Raw genomic sequence first — 21,099 nt, 5'->3', positions numbered from 1 at the left:
AGGATATATTTCTAAATTTGGCCAAACCGGAACACCTTGTGGGGTCACAAGTCCAGCCAGTAAACCTGCTCTCTCGAGGGGCCACAGGTTCTGCCAGGAGCCTGCTCCCACAGGATTATAGCCTTCTTTTGGGCACCCATCTGCTCCGGTGTGAGGTCCTCCATAGGCTGCAGATGGATTTCTGCATCACCATGAGCTTCCATGGGCTGCAGGAGAACCTCAGCAACAGTGCATGGAGCACCTCCTCATCTCACCACTGACCTTGGTATATGCAGAGTTGTTCCTCTCACATTGTCTCACTCCTCTCTTCTCTGAGGTCTGCGTAAAAACCTTTTTTCTTCTTAAATACGTTATCACGGAGGTGTCACTGCCATCACTGGTTGGCGCAGCCTGGGCCAGTGATGGGACCATCTTGGAGCCAGCTGGCATGGGCTGTTTGGACATGGGGGGGGAAGCTTCCAGCAGCCCCCTGCCACCAGAACTTTGCTGTGCAAATTTAATACAGATTCCTATAACCCCTTTTCTAATTCCATAAACATGAAAAATAATTTCACCAATACTATAGAATTGATCAGTAGCAGATTTTTGTATTAGAAATCCACTATCCTAATATTCTGTGTTCTAAAACTGGGCAACATTATTGCCCAGTACCACACTTAAATCTCCGAAAATTTCATGAGCAAAGATTTCAAATATATGTATTTGCCTAACACACATTCAATAGAGAGAAAAAAAAATCAAACCAAAGCCAACAACTCAAACCAATCCAAATATCTTTAAGGGAAGGAGATACTGAGTAGAAACTTCCAGTTCATGTACCCTGAGATCAACAGAAATTTATCAGTTGTACGATTTACTAGGTTTTACTAGTAAAGATGATTTTACTGAAAATCACACTGGAAGAAAGATAAGAATGAAAGGATGTAGTCAAAAGAACGGAACACAGAATTGTACTTTCGCTCTCCCAGTTTTGCATCTTATAGCACTAGGAAAGTCCTGATGTCCTGAAGTTTATGCTGTGAGAAGCTAAAAGACATTTTAGTACACAGAAAAATACTAGTCCTGCACTAATATTTATTTGGTTGAAGGATATTATACAGCTGTTTGAAAGATGTGTAGACTAATACTATTTTTAATTAGAAATAGTCACTTCATTTTGGGTGCACAACAGTGTTGACAGCGAAGTCAAATGTTTCAACAAGGAACATTCCAAGCAGGACAAAAAGGAAGAAAAAAAAAGTTCACAATGAGACTGGTAAAGCATGGGAACTGATTGCACAGAGTCTCTGGAATCTCTATCCTTGGAACACTTGAAAGTTGACCAGACAAGGTGCCAAGCAACCTGACCTGACTCAGAAGCTGGCCCTGCTTAATGCAAATGACCTTCACAAACCTTTAAACCCAAACAATTGTGTCATTCTCTATATTGAATATTTCATCACCATCAACAGAAGTGGACAATTCTAAAGTTCTATTGAAAGACAAGGTTTTGAACTCATTCTAGGCAGCATATGCAACCTCTCCCTGAATTTACTACCTGAATCATGTATTGCAATAGCATCCATTCTACTAGTAGAATTTGATCAATATTGATTTTGAACACATGCATATTAGACAGAAAAACACAATTTAATTATCAGCCTAAAATAAATTTAAAGTCACTTATTTTTAATCGGTAAAAACAAATAAAGAAAATATTTTTGAGTTGCGCAACATCCCCTCTCTAACATATCTCAGAAAACATACTTTATGTGCAATTGAACAGACATCCTTAAAAAGCCCCAATCTTTGCACTATCTGAATAACTTTTCTTTAAACATACAGGTAGGGATGGATCAGTTGTTTTAAATTCTATTAGACCCCTAGGAAAAATTAATTCCAAGTGGAATGGGTTCCCCCACCCTTCAACTATCTTCCTCTTTCAACCAGAAGATTGCTAGACTGTATCTGTCATGAGGTAAAATAGTTTACCTGTTAGAAACAAATTTTCTGGCCTCCAGGTGGGAGTTATATAACTCCTGGTCAAAATTTTTGGATGAAGCTGGAAATTAATAATGCTATGCTTGGTTTTGGGTTATTCCATGAACTTATTAAGTGATTAGGCACATCTTATAACATGGCAGTTTCAAAAAATATTCTAAAAATAAAATGTAATAAGTAATGTGCAATGGACTGATCACATGGAATTTTCTTGTATTTTATCAAATATATTTGACACTTGTAGCTGGTATTACTAATGTAAGCACGGTATTCTTGAGAGATGCCAAATTGCCTGTCCTGAGCTTTTTTCAAAAGCACTAAGAATATCAGCATAAATGTTGTCAGAATGGCCTGTCAATAAACTTTAATCTAGAAGTAATACTTTGAAAGAATTAGATGTTCACTTAGGTTTTTAGAAGACGTAAGTATGAACTGGTGCCAACAATTTTACATGTCATATGATGCCAGCTTTTGATGAATAATTCAGAAAGGCATAAGACTAACAGCATCTGGGAATAAATCAACTATTAAATAATTTGAAATAGCCTGGAAGGAAAAAAGAGGTTTTAAATGTGTCAATAAATTTTTGTGACCTTCAGTGATGTTACAGTTAGAGAAGACTACTGAGGCTTCATAATATAAACAAAAATATGACTGAAAAACTTAATTTTTCATTAGTGCTCTCCACTGTTTCCTGCCTGTCTTTTATGTCCTCCCTGTTGACTTTGTGTATAGCCCTTTTTTCACCTAAGAAAATAATCACAAAATTCATACATGAGTTGGTATGCTGTGAATCAGAACCTTATAAAGAGATAAATCAGAAAAGTATGTGTTAAAATTGAAGCCACAGTAAATTGAGCTGTCAGGCATTCATCACAGAAACTTATAATGAACATCTAGACTCATGGCAAAAGAAAAGGTACCAATTGGCTCAGGCTGTGTATAAAAAGCGAATATATATTGTAGTTATAAATTCCCAACAAGACAAAGACTGGGTATTTGCCATGATTTTGCCACATTCTACTCACCAGGTTATTTGAGAAGTCTAAATATGTAATGGGATTTAACTAATATAATCATTAATATAATTTTGAAAAAATTGAACAATACATATTAACAGGGAAATGTCAATCCTTAATCTTTCAATTTTGAAATTACATCAAAGTATTGAAAAGTTGAAGTAAAGTTTTAATGCACCCTGAAAAATATTTACTTGTATTCTAACAGAAGATTAAGAAAAATGTCAGCCATTATTAATAATTTGAAAAAACATTACTATCTTAAAACAAATGGATCATTCAAACCAATAAATCTTGTTAGAGAACTTTTACTCCAAGTTGCTGAAATCAAGAATTCAGGTTTTGTAACATACACACTATTTAATTTTACTGCTTTTACTGGTTACTTTTTGTTGCATTTTCAAATCTGGTATTATTAATTGTACCTTCAAATTTCAGTTAGCTGAAAATTCATTGCATTGTAATTAACATGATGATCCTACAACTCAAGAAATATAATTAAGGTTATATATAAGAATGGAATTATAATTGCTACTAACATCAAATATAGTTTTCATATAAACAAGCAATGAAAAGAAAATGTGTGTCTAAATTTGACATTAGAAACCAGTAATAGAACAAAGTGCAAGATCACAACATAAAGTTTATGATTATGAAAAAGCAAGGTGTATTATCTTCCATTATGCCTTATCAGTTTGGTGTACCTTGTATTCACCATAATCTTTTTCATCTAACAGACTCATTTTATTCAGCTCTACAAGTTGTTCTGGGCTAGGTTCATCTGGCAAAGGCTGAATTGAGGCTTGTTCATATATTGGTTTTCCATTTAAAAAAAGTTCCTTCCAATCCAGCATCAGTTTTAACGGAACACGGCTGCAGAAAAAAGGAAAAAAAAAAAAGAGGTTTCAACCAAAAATTAGAGTGTTGGATATTTGACACTAGTGTATTCAAATTTACAAGAATCCCAATCATGAAACAAGCATATGCTAAACTAGTTATAGTTTATAATGCATCCTGTAATTATTACAGCCATTATAAGTGCTTGTTTAGTTTTATGACAGCTGTAGGCACTTGTAGGCTTCAGTGTTTTCACAAATGTGTCATCACACAATATTTGGCTGGCAGAGCTGTGCCAAAACTGTGTGTAACAGTTTCGCTACAGCTACTTTTCCCTGCCCCAAAATATTCTTTCCTTTTCTGGTGTAAGGCCTCCTCTTGCCAAAAATCTATAGAATATTTTTCCTCAAAGTTAAAATTAATTCAGAATTATATGAATTAAACCTTTTCTTTAGCTAGTAATTTCACTAAACTGTGCCTAGGCTGACCATTTTACCACATCCTAAATAAGCCAAAATGATATAATTTCCATGAAATATAACCATGTGTATTTCACATGGTTACAATTTTATTATTTTAACATACAATTACACTAAAAAGCAATAAGATTTTGGCATACTTTCTAACACTGTAAGTCTAACCCCATAGTCAAATCACTGAATACTAATGAAAGAACCACCGCAATAAAGCCCCATTCCATGGTTTTTTAAACACTTCTACTGTAGAGGCACTTGGAGATTACTGCCTTTATAGGACCATCTCAGAAATCCTGTGCAATTAGGGCATGTCAGAAGATGGAATCACAGCATGTAGAACTCAGAAGAATTTGGGCTCAGTTGCTAAGCTTTGGACAGTCCAGGCAGGTTTATCTATCCTGAGAAATTCATCCTGTTTGTATTACTCTGACAAAGTGTTAGTGGAACGGTCTAGAATGAGATGAGCACCATTCAGTTTTTAAATTCTAACTAAGGAATTTGGTAACAAGAAAGGAAATCAGCAGTTTTAAAAGCCGTAGCACTAGTGGATTTTGGTCTCCTAAGAATTCAAGTTAGTTGCGTTTTCAAGAAATTACGCTAAGGCTGTAGCATTTGTTCACCCTGTACTACACACCAGTGAATCCTCACATGAAAGTAATGTCACCATTCTCGCATACAAACTAATTGCAGCTGCCATGTAAAATATCTGAGAAACTACATAATTTGCTATAATGCTTACACCAGCCTGAATGACGCAGCCTAACAGCTACCTAACAGGTGTTATTTTTGCCTAGCAGCTACATACTCACTTGTTTGTCAGTTGACAATATTCTCCTACTTTTGCCGACAAATCAATGATTTGGTCTATCATTTCCCAACATATAGAATAATGCTTTTTATAGCGTGCCTGAGCTCTTTCAGCAGCAATTTTCTTATGGTGTTCTCTTTCTCTGATTATTTGTTCTTCATTATAAATATTTTCTTGTTTTGCAAGAGCCTAGAATTGTTTTTAAGGAGAAAATTTGAGACAGCAATGAAAATGGAAGGGCAGAGGTACACAGTCCTGAAAATGAAAATTAACTTGTTCATTTAACTCAAGAAACAAAAACAGCTCGATCCTCATCAGAGTTGCACAGCCAGAAGGCAGACTAACGCATAAACGAGTCTAAAAATTTTTATTCACTCTATAAATTCCCACTCATTTGCTTTCTAAAACAGAATAAAATAAAGGAGAAACCCATTACTTCTTTTATGACAAACAGATTAAGACATATTCAGTCCTTGAGGGCAGTGAAATTGCAGCTTTCAGTGTAACAACCCATTTAGAACATGTAATTTATATTACTAGATTCTGATCTTCAAATAATTTCATATTATTGGTGTTGTTCAATCTTTAAAAGATTTCTGGTCATGGTAGAAAATTACCAGTAGTTCCTGTGGTGGTGTGCTCCATCACCACCTCCTGTGGTGGTGGCTGAAAGCATACTTAAAGAGGTGATGTAATCAATAGCTATAGCTGCTGATTACACAGGACTCCAGCTGCATTGGAGGATTTGGAGCTGCTGACTGTTTTTGACAGGACAAAAATAAAATTTCTAATATTACATTATGGCCTACTATGAGCATAGCACTTGGCAGTTTACCACAGAATTATAAGTCCTTTTAATCAACTTAAAGCTTCAAAATAGGAATTAGCACTCATGAGTGAAACTACTCCAGCATTTGTCAAAAACAGACCTTAACACATCATATCTAAATGAAATTATGAACATGAATTTCAAAACAAGACCTTAGGTTATTGTCCTGCTGCCTCTGCAAGACTGTGCCTTTTAAACTAAGCACACAGAGATGTTTTCCTACAAAGTTAAAATCAGTATGGAAGAAAAAATCAAAATCAGACTTTAAGTTGCTCAGCTTTATCCCTTATTACAGGACCATGGAACAATAGAATGGTTTGAGATGGGAAGGGACCTTTAAAGGCCATCTAGTTCAAGCCCCCTGCCATCGCAGGCACACCTTGCACTAGATCAGGTAGATTAGCTGTTCTTTCCCCCTGCAAAATCCCCCTAAACTTCTAACACAGTACAAAATGCACTCAGTCCTACAGTTACAGTTACATGCTTATTGCTTATAGCTGTACCTTTGAACTCAGATAAAAGAATATATGTATCACAAAGTCATCCTGTCCCTAGGAAAGTCCTGCAGTCTAACAGTTGACAACACAGATTCTATTTTGTAACATGAGGGTATTCTAGCACTCCTGCAGCAATTCAGAGATCAAACAATCTTTTACCGCTTCTCTGTCAAGAGCTTCCTGGAACTCCTTCTGTCGTCTTTCTTCATATTGCTTTTCCCTGAAAATTCTGTTTTGCCTTAGCACCTCTTTTTCATGCCGAACATGCATGAGTTGAGCAGCAATCCTCTGCTCATGCTGAGATTGTTTCATTAGTCTGTAAATGAGCTGCTCCTCCCGGTAAGCCTTCTAAAAGATAAAAAAATAATGGCACAAAGCACAATTTATAAACTATTCCCTAGAAAACTCATCAGTGCTAATATGAGAAATAGGACTGCTGTCATATGACAGCACTCACCTGCTTATACAGGACATAAATTCAGAACAACGTTCGTATCTGTTTATTAGTACAATTTTCACAAACTATGTAAGAATTCAAAATATGTCTTAACTGAGATACCCAGTAAAAATATATCTGGTCAGACTAACTCCATTTTAATGTGGTTATTTCCTGTGTGTAAAGAAACTGCAGCATATTTCAAATAACAGCTTCTTGTCTGAAGATATACCCTTTCCTCAAATCATTAATTTAACCCTGTTATTCACCAGTCCCCATTCTCAAAAAAAAATCTACAGGACCCTCAAGCAGTCTATTTTCTACAGATTTGAAATTTGTCCTTCTTTTGGGGGAATTGGGTAATTATCTTCTCCATTCTTCCCTATTCAGCAGATTAGGACTATGAGGAAGAACTCAGAACAGAGCAAAATACAGGACCTCTGGGTAATAGTTCCAGTGTTCTCACTGGGACATGAATATAATACACTATGCAGTACTAAAAGAAAATCATTCTGAATCATTGCTTGAGACATGGTCTGTGTGCACAGACACTTGGAAGGCTGTGAATTGTTATTTTTCAAAGTATTCTTGAAACATAATAGTATCTTCTCACTGCTACACTTCTCCAGACTGTTCTTGGTATCTAAACTAATGCTTAATCTAACTAAAAGTTTTGCCTCACTATCGCAGCCCAAAACTCCTTTTGAGTCCTAAGCAAAAACACCGGCTTGCCTTACAAGCCTCATTCCAAAGACGAATGCTACAGCAGAATTCTAGAGGAAATATTTGCTTCAGATGCATCAAAACTGCTATGAAATGTATTCAAATTTAAGGACTTAAATTGGGATCCGATTTGAAGATTTCAAATTCATTTTTCTAAAAACAGAGGCACAAGTAAAGTCAGTTAGTAGTAATTTAAAAAAATGAAAAACAAAACACACCAATATGAAGTATCACTTCTATTTTCTATCAGCTGTCTGTGACGGAGAGGGCAAAACACATTATGTAACTTCACGTATAAATGGAAAATCCAACTTGATTGCATATGATATATACATTATGATGATAAATATAAAGAGGTCTAGATCTGTCCTACACAATGCAACCAGGACACTTGTAATAGAATTCTAATGCACAGGATGACTATTGTAATTGCAACACTAAGAGCAAGAACTTTCTAAATAATTTAGATATTTAATGCTGATGTTGGGGTGAAGCCAATTTAAAACAAACAAACAAACAAATAAATCTCTTTCCATATTTTTTAAGTTCCTTTCCCTTCACAATTGCTGGGAAGAAAGTACATTCCAATTAAATTCTGGTGACTTGAAAATATTAGGCTGATATAAAAATGTCTTAACATTTTTCTTATTTTAGCCAAAATATGGGCTTTGAACTCCCCTTTCCTAGCACTGAATCTCATGACACTGCATGATAGTCCTAGTGACAAATGTGCACTCATCTTGGGCCTTAATCATAGAGTCCTTCACCTGGATGCTATATTATCTCTCTAGAAAGCTTTTCACTAAATGAGGATCTAATTTCAAATGTGTCTTGTTTTGTTCTTTATCCGTAGTATAGTTTGTAAATAATTTTTCTATGGAGGGAATTATCATCATACATACAACTGAAATGGAAAACAATGCAATCACAACAATTTCATTCTAAGTGTCATTTGATATAGCTCAGGTGATAAAATTTTCCAATAGTACTGCCTAATGAAGAGTTAATCTGTCCATTTCCTCTTACATTCATGAACTCAAGACAATAACAAGAGGTATGGTACCCTTTGCTGCCTCAGTTCCAGACACTGTTTCCTTATACTTGGTATTTCAATTAAGATTTCAAAGAAGAGCAGAAGTTACACAATTTACTTCTTATTGCAAGTAAAAATCCTTCATTTTTTTCATTAGTTGCTGCTTACCCTCAGCCATGAATTACTGCAGCAGTAATAACCCTTCACCAGCAGAAAATGGATGTTAAAATCCTTATTCACAGAGAACTGAATGAGCCACCCTAAAAGTGGTGATTTGTCAAACCATCAACTGTGTGGTGCAAACAGTTGGTCCAGTGAGAAATTAAAACACCTTTTCTAGGTGAATTTGCTCTTCAAAAAGGAAATTGGAAGAGTCACTTCACATCAGCCAAAACAGATCTTCTCTTTTTAAAAGAATAGAGAACTTCGGTATTTTAAGTGATCAAATACTTTGGCATGCTAACTAGGCCTAAAAACAGCCAGCAGGAAATTTTTGAGGAACAAGAAATAGTGAGAAGGCAATTCAACCTACACATCAGATAAGGAAGGATTCAGAACACCAAACTCCAAACACATAGTTTCAAAAAGGATCCTCATTGGATGGTTGGATGGGGGAGTGAAGCATTAGTAGCTATTCTTTCATACAAAAAGGAATGCACAAAGCACTCAAGCCAAAGGCTGGTAAGTTTTGAAACTTCTGAACTTACAAAGACACAAAATAAAACTTGTAGTAAAAGGTTTTGACCTAACATTTTATGTAAACATCTTCACAGTGAACTTTGAAGTGCTTGAAGAAATCATAAATATGACAAATGGGACATCTTAGTAATACTTCGAAAAATTACTATTGAGAAAGCATAATAGACACCTTTTTTTTAGTTTACCTACTTAAGACAACAGTGGCATCCAGTGGCCAAACATTAACGTGTTTATGTTTCATGTTGTTCATACATAGTTACTATATCACGTTCTTCTATTTTTCTGTTTCCTTGTTTGATTTACATACAAGTGAAAAAATCCTGTGCTGTTGTGTGGTCATAAATTTTATGACCAAAACTTAGAGCTTAGCATACATAAATCTACTTGATTGACAAGTAATAAGCTACTAACAATTAGTTTCTCCTCCCACTTTCAATTTCTTGATTTATTGCTGATAGTAGCTTACATCTGATAACTTTTTAACTCAGAGAGATAAAATCTGAACAGAGCATTGAAAATAACAAGTACAAATTGCCAATAATGTGTTGAAATGGTGGAGATAAAGATTCAGAAGCCATACAACTGTCAAATACTTTCAACACCTGCCTATGAAAATCTGACTTCCATCATGCTGTGCTCCACCTAGAGTACTGTCATGTAATTGTAAAGTATTGTCTCTCCCAAGCTCCAACTTGTAGTGTACCAAAAAAAGAGAGTTTGAACAAGATTCTTTTAATAAACGTTTGCAAGTATGGATACAAAACACAGCACTCTAAAGGGATGAAATTCCTTTGACTCTAAATGATCCCATGCTGTGTTCAAGGTTTATGCAGTATAGGTAAGAAACCAGACCCAAATGCATATAAACAGCTGCAATTTCAGTCAGCAAACCCCTTCCAGTTCAATATCTAATGGAAGAAAAAAGCGATTTTGAACTAATTTGTAAACTCATTCATTTTTAAAGAAAATACCTCAGTTTGCTTCCCACTTCTCTTAAGTCAACTAACATCTAATTTCTGAAATCCCATGAAGTCCCAACAAAACAGGTTTTCCTCTGCTAATTTAGAACCAAATTACCACTAAATAGATTCTCTGATATGGTCACATTACTGTTTCAGTCAAATGCTCATTTGTCTTTCCTTCTAGTCCCTGCAGTCTGTGATTTCAGTTGTTCCTACATCAAAGCTGATTTTTCTTCCTGGGAAGCTAGGAACACTATTGCTAGTTTTTACTTGATTTGGAGCTGCTCTGGAACTCAGCTGCTGTATCCACCAAGTGCTCTGCAGACTGGTAGCTGTGGCTTTTGGAACCACTGGTCCACACTGCTGGGGCTGCAAGAGCTGAGAGTGCCTAAAGAGCAAGTTCGGGGTCTGCAGTGATTTCAGGTAAGTGGGTTGCAAAACTTCTTCATGGCCTATGCATATCAACAAGAACATAATGTAAAATCTCTTTGAATGAGACCTCAGAGACAGGATATATGAGAAATGGACTTTTGGTCTTAGCCACTACAGGTGTTTTTCAAAAACAGAGGTCTGACATAGACACTGAGAAGCATCTAACTTCTAGATGTTTACCCCAACAAATTAAACTTTTTCTTAATATTTCCAAAAATCTCCAGACATTAGATGTCAAGGCTTAAATAAATAAATAAATAAATAAATGCAATAGTCACATTTTCAGAGATGCTACACATCTGAAACGCTATTATTATGCAATATTATTATTATTACTACTATAGTTAGTATTATTATTACTAGCAGTGGAAATAGGATCAGCTATGTAATGTTCGACACATATGATCTAAACTAAGGACTCACAGGGAAATACTAAAATAAAAAATAACCAAAAATAAAAAAAACCCGAGTAAGTTGTAAGGTTGTATTTTGATAGAACCATTCTAAAAAACAGAAGATCTGTGAAATCAGTAATCTAAAAGCTGCTCTTTAAAGGAAGAATCTATGAAGAGGAATCCTAAAATCCTTGTGCTTTATGGGACAGGATTAAAACAGAATAACCTGCAACATTCATTTTTGGACACAACGCAGACATTCTTCAGAGACATATCTTTTATTCAATAACACATCAGACACCAAAGCTCTGACCTGAAAATTAAATTTTGATTCTTCATATCACCCACCACAACCATTTCAAAATTCATCAGTCCAGACCAAAACCATCATATGACACATTTGTAAATACAGGTATTCAAACAAGGACTGCCATGTTTTCTGGTTTTAAATGTGTCTTCTTTAGAACCAGTATACATTTTGATACCATAGGATGTTCAACTTTTGAGGGAAGGGGCAGGGAAAAGAAGGCAGGTCTACAACGGATTTTTAATAATCTTTGTTCTGCTGCCTTAATTTCATCCTTTAAAGTTTATAAGCATGACATAAGGGCGGTGATGAAGAAAGTCAACCTTCCATATTTTTCAGGGGTTGACACAAAAGAGGTATTCAGACATAAGTGTATGTAAGTCCCTTTATCCCCTTCAAATTTTATTCAGCCTTCCAGAAGTACTCATTTTATATTTATAAGCACATTTTAGATTACTAATTAATTGCACATAGACTATGTACTTCAGCATACAATTTCCCACCTCCTGCGCTTCATGTGCTGCTAACTGATCCATAAGCATTTTTTGTCGTCTCTTGGCTCGTTGTTCTCTAGCAAATGTATCTTCCTCTACATGTTTTTGAATTTTCCTTATATATTCATCATCTGAATAAATACTTAACAGCTCAGTTCTCATCTCTGGTATAGTTTCTAGAGTTGTTTCTTGAAACTTCTGTGTTTGCAATAATTCTTGCATATCACTGATTGAAAAAAGAAAGATAGGAATTAATGTTCTTAAGCGTCTTTTCATAGAGATGCCTGTATACTTATGTGCAAGTCTAACAAATGTAGAACATCATTCTGTGGGCACTGTGGCTACTTCTTGATGCTCTTGTGCCCCACAGTGTCCACTAGGTCCAGAGAAAGGTTCCAGCACTGACTTGAGCCAACTAATCATTAGTTTCTTTGTCAATATGAAGCCAAATTCTGCAGAAACAGGAAGTCAGAATGGCTCACAAAATGCCAAAGAAAGATGGGTCACTCCTGAATATAGTGATACACTCTGAGTAGTTTTGCAGCTATTAATCACAGGTTTTACACCCAGAAATATCCATAGCAGTATGTATGAGTGTCACATCTTCTGAGTAGGGATGCATATCACTAAGGGTGACAGAATGAAAATTACTTGCAACTATTCACAAATAAATCAACATGCAGATAAGTTTCAGGAGAAAAGTTACTTCTTTTCCCTTTGAAATATATTACTGTGTACGTACATTCACAACCATTCCCATTTTGCTGCAAGGCTAGCTGACCCTACAGACCCTATGACTAAAACGAACAGAAAAAAAGATGCATTTTGAGCCTTGCTGCATACATGGCAAAAACTATTGAAGGAAGTTTGAGCCATCACTACTACAACTAAAGGTAAGTTAAAGACACTGCAACTGTGTTGGAGCTGAAATCATAGCTAGTGCAGTACTCATTCAAAGGATAATCACAGTTTAAACTAAATGAGATATTACTCTTTTTTCAAGTAGCTGTGTACATAGCAGACACCTGAGGTAGGATCCTGCCTATTCTTAACAATTTAATATTCAAATGTTACCTGTCAGTCACCTGGCCGTGTACTGCAGAGGTACTTCCTGCCACTTGAGACTTCTCAAACTGTTCTATCTCCCTGTATACATTCTGAAGAAGTAACACAAAATTTTATGTTTCCTTTCTCTTCACAAAGCAACGTAAAGAAGGTTCAACAGAGCAAGTACTAGGGAATTACTTTCATGTCAGGTTAGTACAACAGAAATGCTTACACTGAAAATATTGTAAGCATCAGCCAACCAAGAATAAAGGCAAGATGATTTCTTACACTTTTCACTTCCTTTCCCTCTTCCCTCTTCCTAGCTACACCTACTTCCACCAGCCAGAAAATCCTAGAATTTTGCAGCAGTTCATTCTGCAGGATAATTCTGATTTTGCATAGGGCTCTAGCAGAGTATATAATTCTCATCATGTGGGTATTTGAAACAAAATATTCTGAACTATGATCTGCTTTAGATTTAGTAGCTTGAATGTATCCCTGATAGTTTTTTCAAGCAACTATGCTCCTATAGGTTACTATACATTTAAATGCATCTGTTACTGTTGCCCCGTTGCAAAAACTGGTAATAGTTGCACCCCTAAGGACAATACAATCCATGAACTTGAATTACAATCCAAGAATTTTTTGGTACCAGATAATGCAGATTTTTTTTTTTAATTGCTGCATGTCTTGATTTGATTTAAGATTACTGTCAATTTTAGTTGTTACTAACATCTAATAAGCAGACAGTTTCATAGTGTGTTACAGAACAATTCAAACATTACGGTGCAAAATGTCATCATGCACAAATCAGAAAGGAACATTAATGTTTTTATTTAATTTATTCTTTTTAGTAGACTTGTATCTACTTTCAGCAACCAAATTGCTACCTATCTATGGTATTTATTCAGTATGAAATTTCTCTTAACATCAAAGCGCTTCTTATTAAAAACCAACTGCAAAATCATAATCATGCAAATATTCAGCCCAATTTTCACTGGTTGAACTGATATCAGTTTGCCAGTCAGCAGCTTTTGGATGGTGCAAGTACAACATTTGTAACTATAAATGTTCCCAGAAATTATGGGATTTGCGTTAATGTAATTAGCATTAAACCAACAGAGATGGTAATTACCTCTGCTTCCCTTTTCTTCTTTAAGAATCTTTTGGCTTCAACAGATTTTATGGTGGGTCTTGATGGTTGTTTTTGAATCTGTGTAACAGCTGCTTGAATCCTGGCCATTATTTCATTTTGTCTCCTTCTTCCTATGTAATGCTGGTATGAAGCAAATATAATTAAGCCGAAAATTATCTTCCAAGAAGAAACTAGAAGAGATTATCAGGCTCCAGATTTGAGCAAATGTCGGAGACTGAAACCTTATAGTTTATGACTTAAACATCTTCATGAAGGACCTTTGCTTATTATAGCAAAACTGTACAACAAAAGCTGCAGAGAAGACCACCACGCCCTGAATGGAGCCCTGACTGAGGTCCTGAACTGCTTGCTGATGAGCATAGATAAAGTAACAACTCAGGGCTGGGGGAGAGGAATACATTCACAGAGCACAAGCTTAACACCTTCAGAGTGGAGACCGGAATGGAGACCGCAGCCCAAGGGCTATCAGCTGCCAGGCTTTGCACAGACCCTCACACCAAAGGGTGGGGGGAAAGAGGCTTTGGGTGTTGGAGAAGTCTCTGGTTCAAGGCAGTGAACACCCATCCTCCGCTGTACAGAGGAGCACAGCTGCAGGACCCCTTCACCCTGGGGAAAAAGCCTCACCCATGTGAAGGACAGCAGCGGAGGTGTCATGGCCCATCAAAGGCCCCCCCCAAAGGGGTCCCCAGACCCTGCACCAGAGCACCAGAGATGATGCAACAGATCCACTGTGTAGCAAGGGACTGTGTCAAACTGGCCCCCTGCAAGGGAAGCACATGGGTGTTCCCACATGACCCAAAGGTGTATTAATCCACTGGATTTGATACATTTGGCGTCGCATGATGGCGCAGAAGTGGTGGGGGACCCTCACCACCAGAAGATCCGATGGAGGGGAGCAACAAGACGTTGTTGGGGCTCTCGGATGGGTGATATGCTTCCTTATTTAACCTCTGTCACACCATCCCCATGCACAACTCTTTTTCTATTTCTTTCTTTCTTTCTTTTATTTTTCTTTCTCTTTGCCTATTTTACCATGAAATAAAACATCAATTTTTTGGCACCAACATCTAATCTCATTTGGTTTTAATCACATTTTTGGGTATATTTTGAACCTCTCTGGGTCTGATCCATTTTATTTACAGAGGCTTAGTTTCCTCTGGTTTTCTGTGTTAAACTAGTTCATAACATCAGATAAACAGTGTTTAATAGGCTTTAAAGGGCTTTCATTGAATTCTAGTTCTAGTACAGTACCTGTTTCAGGTCTGATTACAGCACAGAAAATGAGAATACCAGTTTCCTGGCACAGAAACTGAGAATACCATTAGGTAACACATTAGGTAAAACTAGCTCAAATGATCGAGAAGTAACAAACATATAGATTACACTCATTTAAAGTGCACCAGATACACATGCAGGTAAAGGTGGAACAAAGAAGAAAAATACTTTTTACACAAAGAAGTCAAAGATATTTAAAAACATATAATACATCAAAAGAGATATTCAAAATTTCTCTTTCAAAATGTTATTTTGAATATTTAGTATATTGCTTGCATTTTGTTTTCTAGACACATCTAGTCCCTTCTAGATGAAGGGACTTTTTTTCATTCTTGCTCATGCAGTGGCAATAGAACAGCTAAATAACCACAGCAAGACTCTCTTCCTTCATTAGCCATATAAAATATACATCAAATTAGTCAACTACTTTGTCAATGTGGTTCAACACCCCCTGAATACCAGGCCATTTCCTCTATATAAACTATGAACTCTGCTTTGGATGAGTGTTTCCATGTCTAAAGAAATTTCTTCCTCCTTTTTTACCTCATCGGAATAGCTACACAGAAGTACAAGATGTTCTGAGGCCATACCCACTATAGGTGCCCTTCTGTCATTTTCCTGCTTTTGTACAGCGCTTCATCTTTTCTTCACAAAAGAAGAATGACACAGACCTCTTTTACAAGGACATCTCAAACCCATACAAGGTGTGAAACGTGCACTTTGTCTTCAAATCTATAAATATTTTCCATGCTTGACAATATGCAAATACTCTCAACTTAACATCAAGTGATGCTTAAATACGTTTTTAAGGTCTCACAAGAGTACATTGGCTTTACTTCCATGCACACCACTTTTCTTTGTTCTTAGATAAATGTGAGTGTGTAGCACAGAATCAAGAAGCCTTCACACTGGCTTTAACTAACTCATTAAGCACATAACCTTCAGGAAATACTTCTTCAGAAGTCTATAAAAATAAGTAGTCACTTTTAAGTATCTTGGGCTCTTTGCTCTTCTTGGAAGTTCTGAGCTCTCAGCTGCTCTGCAACATGCACATGAGCTCTCTTATCTGTTATCATCTTGGATTTTGGTTCAGAAGGCTCTGAAATCTGCTGTAGTTGCAAGTCATTCTGATGTTGTACTACAGTTTTCAAATGCTAAAGCTAAAGATCAAGCAATGAAGAGTCAGAAATAGTAATAAACATATTAAAATATGATCATTTTGAGACCACTGCTTCAAACTGTGTTTTTCTGTGTTAATCTACACAGAAAAACCTCTAAACATGTTCAAACTGAAAATCAGAACTAGGTCCATTAAAAAGAACTCAGAGATTTGAGCTTGAATGATGCCAAGCTTTGTTTAGTTGAGAGAAAAGGACACCTCATTGCTCTGTACAGCTTCCTCTGGAGGTGAAGTGCAGAGGAAGTGCTGTGCTCTTGTCCCTGGTATCCAGTGAGAGGACATGTGGGAACAGAATCACAGGATGGTTTGGTTTGGAAGGGACTTTAAAGATCACCTAGTTCCAAGCCTCCTGCTCCGGGCAGGGACAGCTTCAACTAGACCAGGTTACTTAAAGTCCCATCCAGCCTGGACTTTAACACTTCCAGGGATGGGGCATCCACAACTTTTCTGGGCAACCTGTGCCAGTGCCTCACCACTCTCACAGTAAAGAATTTTTCCTAATATCTAGTCTAAACTACTTTCTTCCAGTATGAAGGCATTCCCCCTTTCCCTGTTGCTCCATGCCCTTGTAGAAAGTCTCTCTGCATCTTTCTTGTAGGCTCCCTTCAGTTCCTGGACGGCTGCAATTAGGTCACTCTGAAGCCTTCCCTTCTCCAGGCTGAACAATCCCATTTTTCTAAGTTTGGCTCCTCATAGCAGAGGTGCTCTATCACTCTAATAATTTTGATGGCCTCCTCTGGACTCACCCCAGCAGGTCCCTGTCCTTCCTGTGCTGGGACCCCAGAGCTGGATGCAGTGCTCCAGGTGGGTCTCAGCAGAGCGGAGCAGAGGGGCACAATCCCCTCCCTCCCCTGCTGCCCACGGGGCTCTGGATGCAGCCCAGGACACGTTTGGCTCTCTGGGCTGTGAGTGCCATGGCCGGGGCATGTCCAGCCTCTCACCCAGAGCACCCCCAAGTCCTTCTGGGCAGGGCTGCTCTGGGTCTGTTCATGCCCAGCCTGTGCTGATACCAGGGGTTGTCCCAACCCAGGTGCAGCACCAGAACTTGGTCTTGTTAAATCTCATCATGTTCCCATGGGCCCACTACTTGAGCCTGTCCCCCAGTCTCCATCCTGCTGTTTATCCACTCAAGCGGTGTGGATTGAGAAGTGAAGACTGAGGCAAAAAAGTTGAGTATCTCAGCCTTCTCCTCCTCTGTTGTTACCAGTTTTCCAGCATTGTTTATTGACCTTCCTTTTCTGCTTAACATACCTGTAGAAGCTCTTCCTGTTATTTTTTGTGTCCCTTGCCAGGTTCATTTCCAGCTTTGCCTTGGCTTTCATCACTCCATCCCTACACAACCATACTTCATCTCTATACCCTTACCAGCTCACCTTCCCCAGCTTCAGCTGCCTGTGTGTTTGCTTTCCCAGCAGTTCCCTAACTCAGCCATGCCAGTCTCTTGTCTTCCTTGCCTGATTTCTTGCTCCTGGGGATTGCTACCTTTTGCTCACTATGGAAGAATTCCTTAAAGATCTGCCACCTCTGTTCTCCTCCCTTGTCCCTGAGGGCAGCCTCCCAGGTGATTTATCTTCCCAAAGAGCTGGAAGTCTGCTTTCCTGAAGTTCAGGGGCCTACCTTTACTCCTTACCTGATCCCTCAGGACTAAAACTCCATGAATGCATGGTCACTGCAGCCCAGGCTGCCTCCAGTCTTGATGTCTCCAGTTATCTTGTTTGCATTAACAGATCCAGTATCACATCCCCTCTGTCTATTACCTGGCTCAATCCTCCATGCATTCCAGGAGTCTCCTGGATTGCCTACAGCTCCCTGTGCTACTTTCCCAGCAGATGCTGGGGAGGATGAAGTCCCCCAGCAGGACAAGAGCCTGTGAGCGCGACGCCTCCTGTAGCTGGAGCAACACTTTGTCAATAGGCTCCCCTTAGTCAGGCAGACTGCAGTAAATACACAGGGCTCCCTTTTTTGTTTTGGTCTCTGATTCTTATCCACAGGCTTTCAACCTTCTCATGTCAATCCCTGAGACAACTCTTCACCCTGAATCAACCTCTTGATTTAGAGGGCAACCCCTCAGCCTCTCGTTCCCCTCCTGTCCTTTCTGAACAGCCTGTAGCCATCCATCAGTCACAGCATTTGTCCCAGGCTGCACCAGGGGAGGTAAGGAAGCAATTCTTTACTGAAAGTCTCCAGCTTTGTAGATATTCAAACCCCACTGAACAAGGTCCTGAGGAACCTGCTCTAGCTGGCTTTGCTTGGAGCAGGGGGGTTAAAATAAGTGAGTTCCAGAGGCCCTTTCCAACCTCAACCATTCCATGACTCAAATGCCATTCGGAACTTGTCTAAAGACAGGACCTCCTCTCAGTTGCTCAATTTCTTTAAGCTGTCTCTCTACAGGTGAAGAGATATTTCAACTTTCCAGTACTATCTTTGTACTTGTTGGTAAACTTTCTGCTTGTAGACTGTTTTTCAGAAATAGAGCCAGAAAAAAAAAAAAGTGAAATTTCTCCCAGCTGAATATTTTCAGTGATATATATCTTCTTAAAAACTCCTCATCCTGATAACAAATAATGGTCTGGACATACTGAATATTACCACTGAAAACAAGAAGGAAGCCTTTAACAGAACCTACCACATCAACACTGACTTCCTCTTAGACATTCCCTTTTCCCTTTATTTTTCTCTCTTTGTATTTCTCAGCATGTGGTTATTACAGAATGGAGTGCAGTATAAATATATGGAGAGACATGCAACAGAATGAACCAAACCACTGTGGCACAGAGTTCAACATAGTTATAAATAGGTTTCCTGGAGGGGAAATTAGTCTGAGTTGATATCTAGACCGCAATGCAGTCTACAACCTGTACTCATCAAAAGAGTAAAAAGGCAGCTGCTGAACAACTACTAGCCTTTGTTGTTACAATATTTTAAGTCTGGAGAAAGCTTGAAACTAGAGCAGGTAACACAGAATGAACCAAAACAAACACAGAACACAGAAGATCAATATCCTATTGGGCTCCTGATAAGCTGTGCAAACACACCGTATAACAAAGGACTGCTTCTTTTCCTTATAAGTACTGGGTTTTGAATAGGATATTTACAAAGTAGAGAGGGAAAGCACACAACATGCTTGAAAGGTACATGTAAATATGCTACCTTTTTTGTATTTATTCGAAAGGGGCATAGTTAGTTACCTCTCGATTTCCACTTTCAGTAGACTTAAGCTTTACAGTTGCTGCAGGTCTCATTGCTTCCATGGCTACTCCAGTGAACTTTGCCTTCCTCTTTTTTTCTAAAGCAATATACAATTCATATAAAAGATTTGTTGCAGCCCCATGCTGTCCTGTCATGATGTCTTGGGCCATATTCGCATTAAACTGCACACCAAGGAGGTGAAGTGTGGGCTCCAGGCGAGAAAAATTGTTAATTTTTGCATCTGCAACTCTATATAATTAAAAACAACAACAACAAAAACCAGAACATAAACTTATTTTCAAATTCAACTTGCTGCATTAAGCATGGTCATGACATTTATCTCATACCAAGATAGGAGAAGAAAAAAACCAACCCACAGAGGACTTCCTTAAATAATGTGATACACACTTTGGCTTAAATTTTATGCTGCTGTACAGGTAACTGCATTGATTACTAGGCAAAACTTTTTGAAAAGACAAAGACCACATTGGATTATATAAATCCTGGTACATGTGCACACAAAGTGCATCTAACAGCAAAAGCTAATCTGGATTGCAGCTAATGGTATACCATCCACCAAACACACAAGGAGTTTGAATGAAGTTTCTGTATTAGCTGTACCAGTCACTTGAGCTCTCACCAGTTAAAACATAAGGAAGTACAAAAAAAGTCAGTATTATCTATTAACCCTTACAACACTTCAACATATTTTTTCTCCAATAAAAAGAAATGGACACACAGGTTAAAGCAGTGTTGAAAACAAAGTCTATGTTCTAAATGAACAATTTACATTTGAAACTAAAATAGTGGCTTGCAGGCTAATATTTCTCTTGATAAGTACATTCTCATGAAGAAACACTTGGGATCAACAGATACACAGGGCAAAACCAAAGAACAATAAATTATCAGTTTATAACAATTAACACATCAAATTTCATCAAACAAATCCATAACTTCAGTCTGAGTCAGAAGATCATGCTTTCTACTGCTCTACTGCTCTACTGCTTAGCAACAGTTCCCTCACATGGACCAACAAGCTTTTGAGGTCAGCCAAGATCCAGCATAATTCTACAGAAATGCCTAATTTTAGCTGAAGACCTTCTGCTATGTAGTGGTTTGGTCCAAAATACTCATTACTGTTTATCTGCTGTGAGATAAGAATTAGGAGAAATGCAAAGCAGGCACCAAACTTGAAAGAATTTAAAGAAGTTTATTAACAGACCTAAAAGAGGAAAGAAAAAAATTATACCACCTTCAGAACTCTCCTCCTCCCCCCACCTTCCTCCCTTCTCCCACTGACAATGGAAAAAGACAACCCTTAAGAT

The 21,099-nt window shown here is 37.8% G+C and overlaps 1 protein-coding gene across 1 annotated transcript in view; it reads right to left on the bottom strand.

Annotated features, from left to right (window-relative positions):
- SPEF2 (sperm flagellar 2) overlaps positions 1-21,099 on the bottom strand; it is a 79,667-nt gene that overhangs the window by 53,010 nt on the left and 5,558 nt on the right. The window contains exons 3-9 of the mRNA XM_017730187.1: positions 19,774-20,023; positions 14,110-14,250; positions 13,002-13,084; positions 11,937-12,153; positions 6,606-6,794; positions 5,122-5,309; positions 3,704-3,872 (exon numbers count right to left, since the gene is read on the bottom strand). Of these exons, the coding sequence (XP_017585676.1) occupies positions 3,704-3,872; positions 5,122-5,309; positions 6,606-6,794; positions 11,937-12,153; positions 13,002-13,084; positions 14,110-14,250; positions 19,774-20,023 (1,237 nt within the window). The remainder of the gene's footprint in view (positions 1-3,703; positions 3,873-5,121; positions 5,310-6,605; positions 6,795-11,936; positions 12,154-13,001; positions 13,085-14,109; positions 14,251-19,773; positions 20,024-21,099) is intronic.

The sequence above is a fragment of the Corvus brachyrhynchos genome, unplaced genomic scaffold (assembly GCF_000691975.1).
Source record: "Corvus brachyrhynchos isolate BGI_N302 unplaced genomic scaffold, ASM69197v1 scaffold42, whole genome shotgun sequence".
Classification (NCBI taxonomy): Eukaryota; Metazoa; Chordata; class Aves; order Passeriformes; family Corvidae; genus Corvus; species Corvus brachyrhynchos.
The sequence above is the reverse complement of the archived record's forward strand: the minus strand, read 5'-3'. Positions and strand labels throughout refer to the sequence as shown.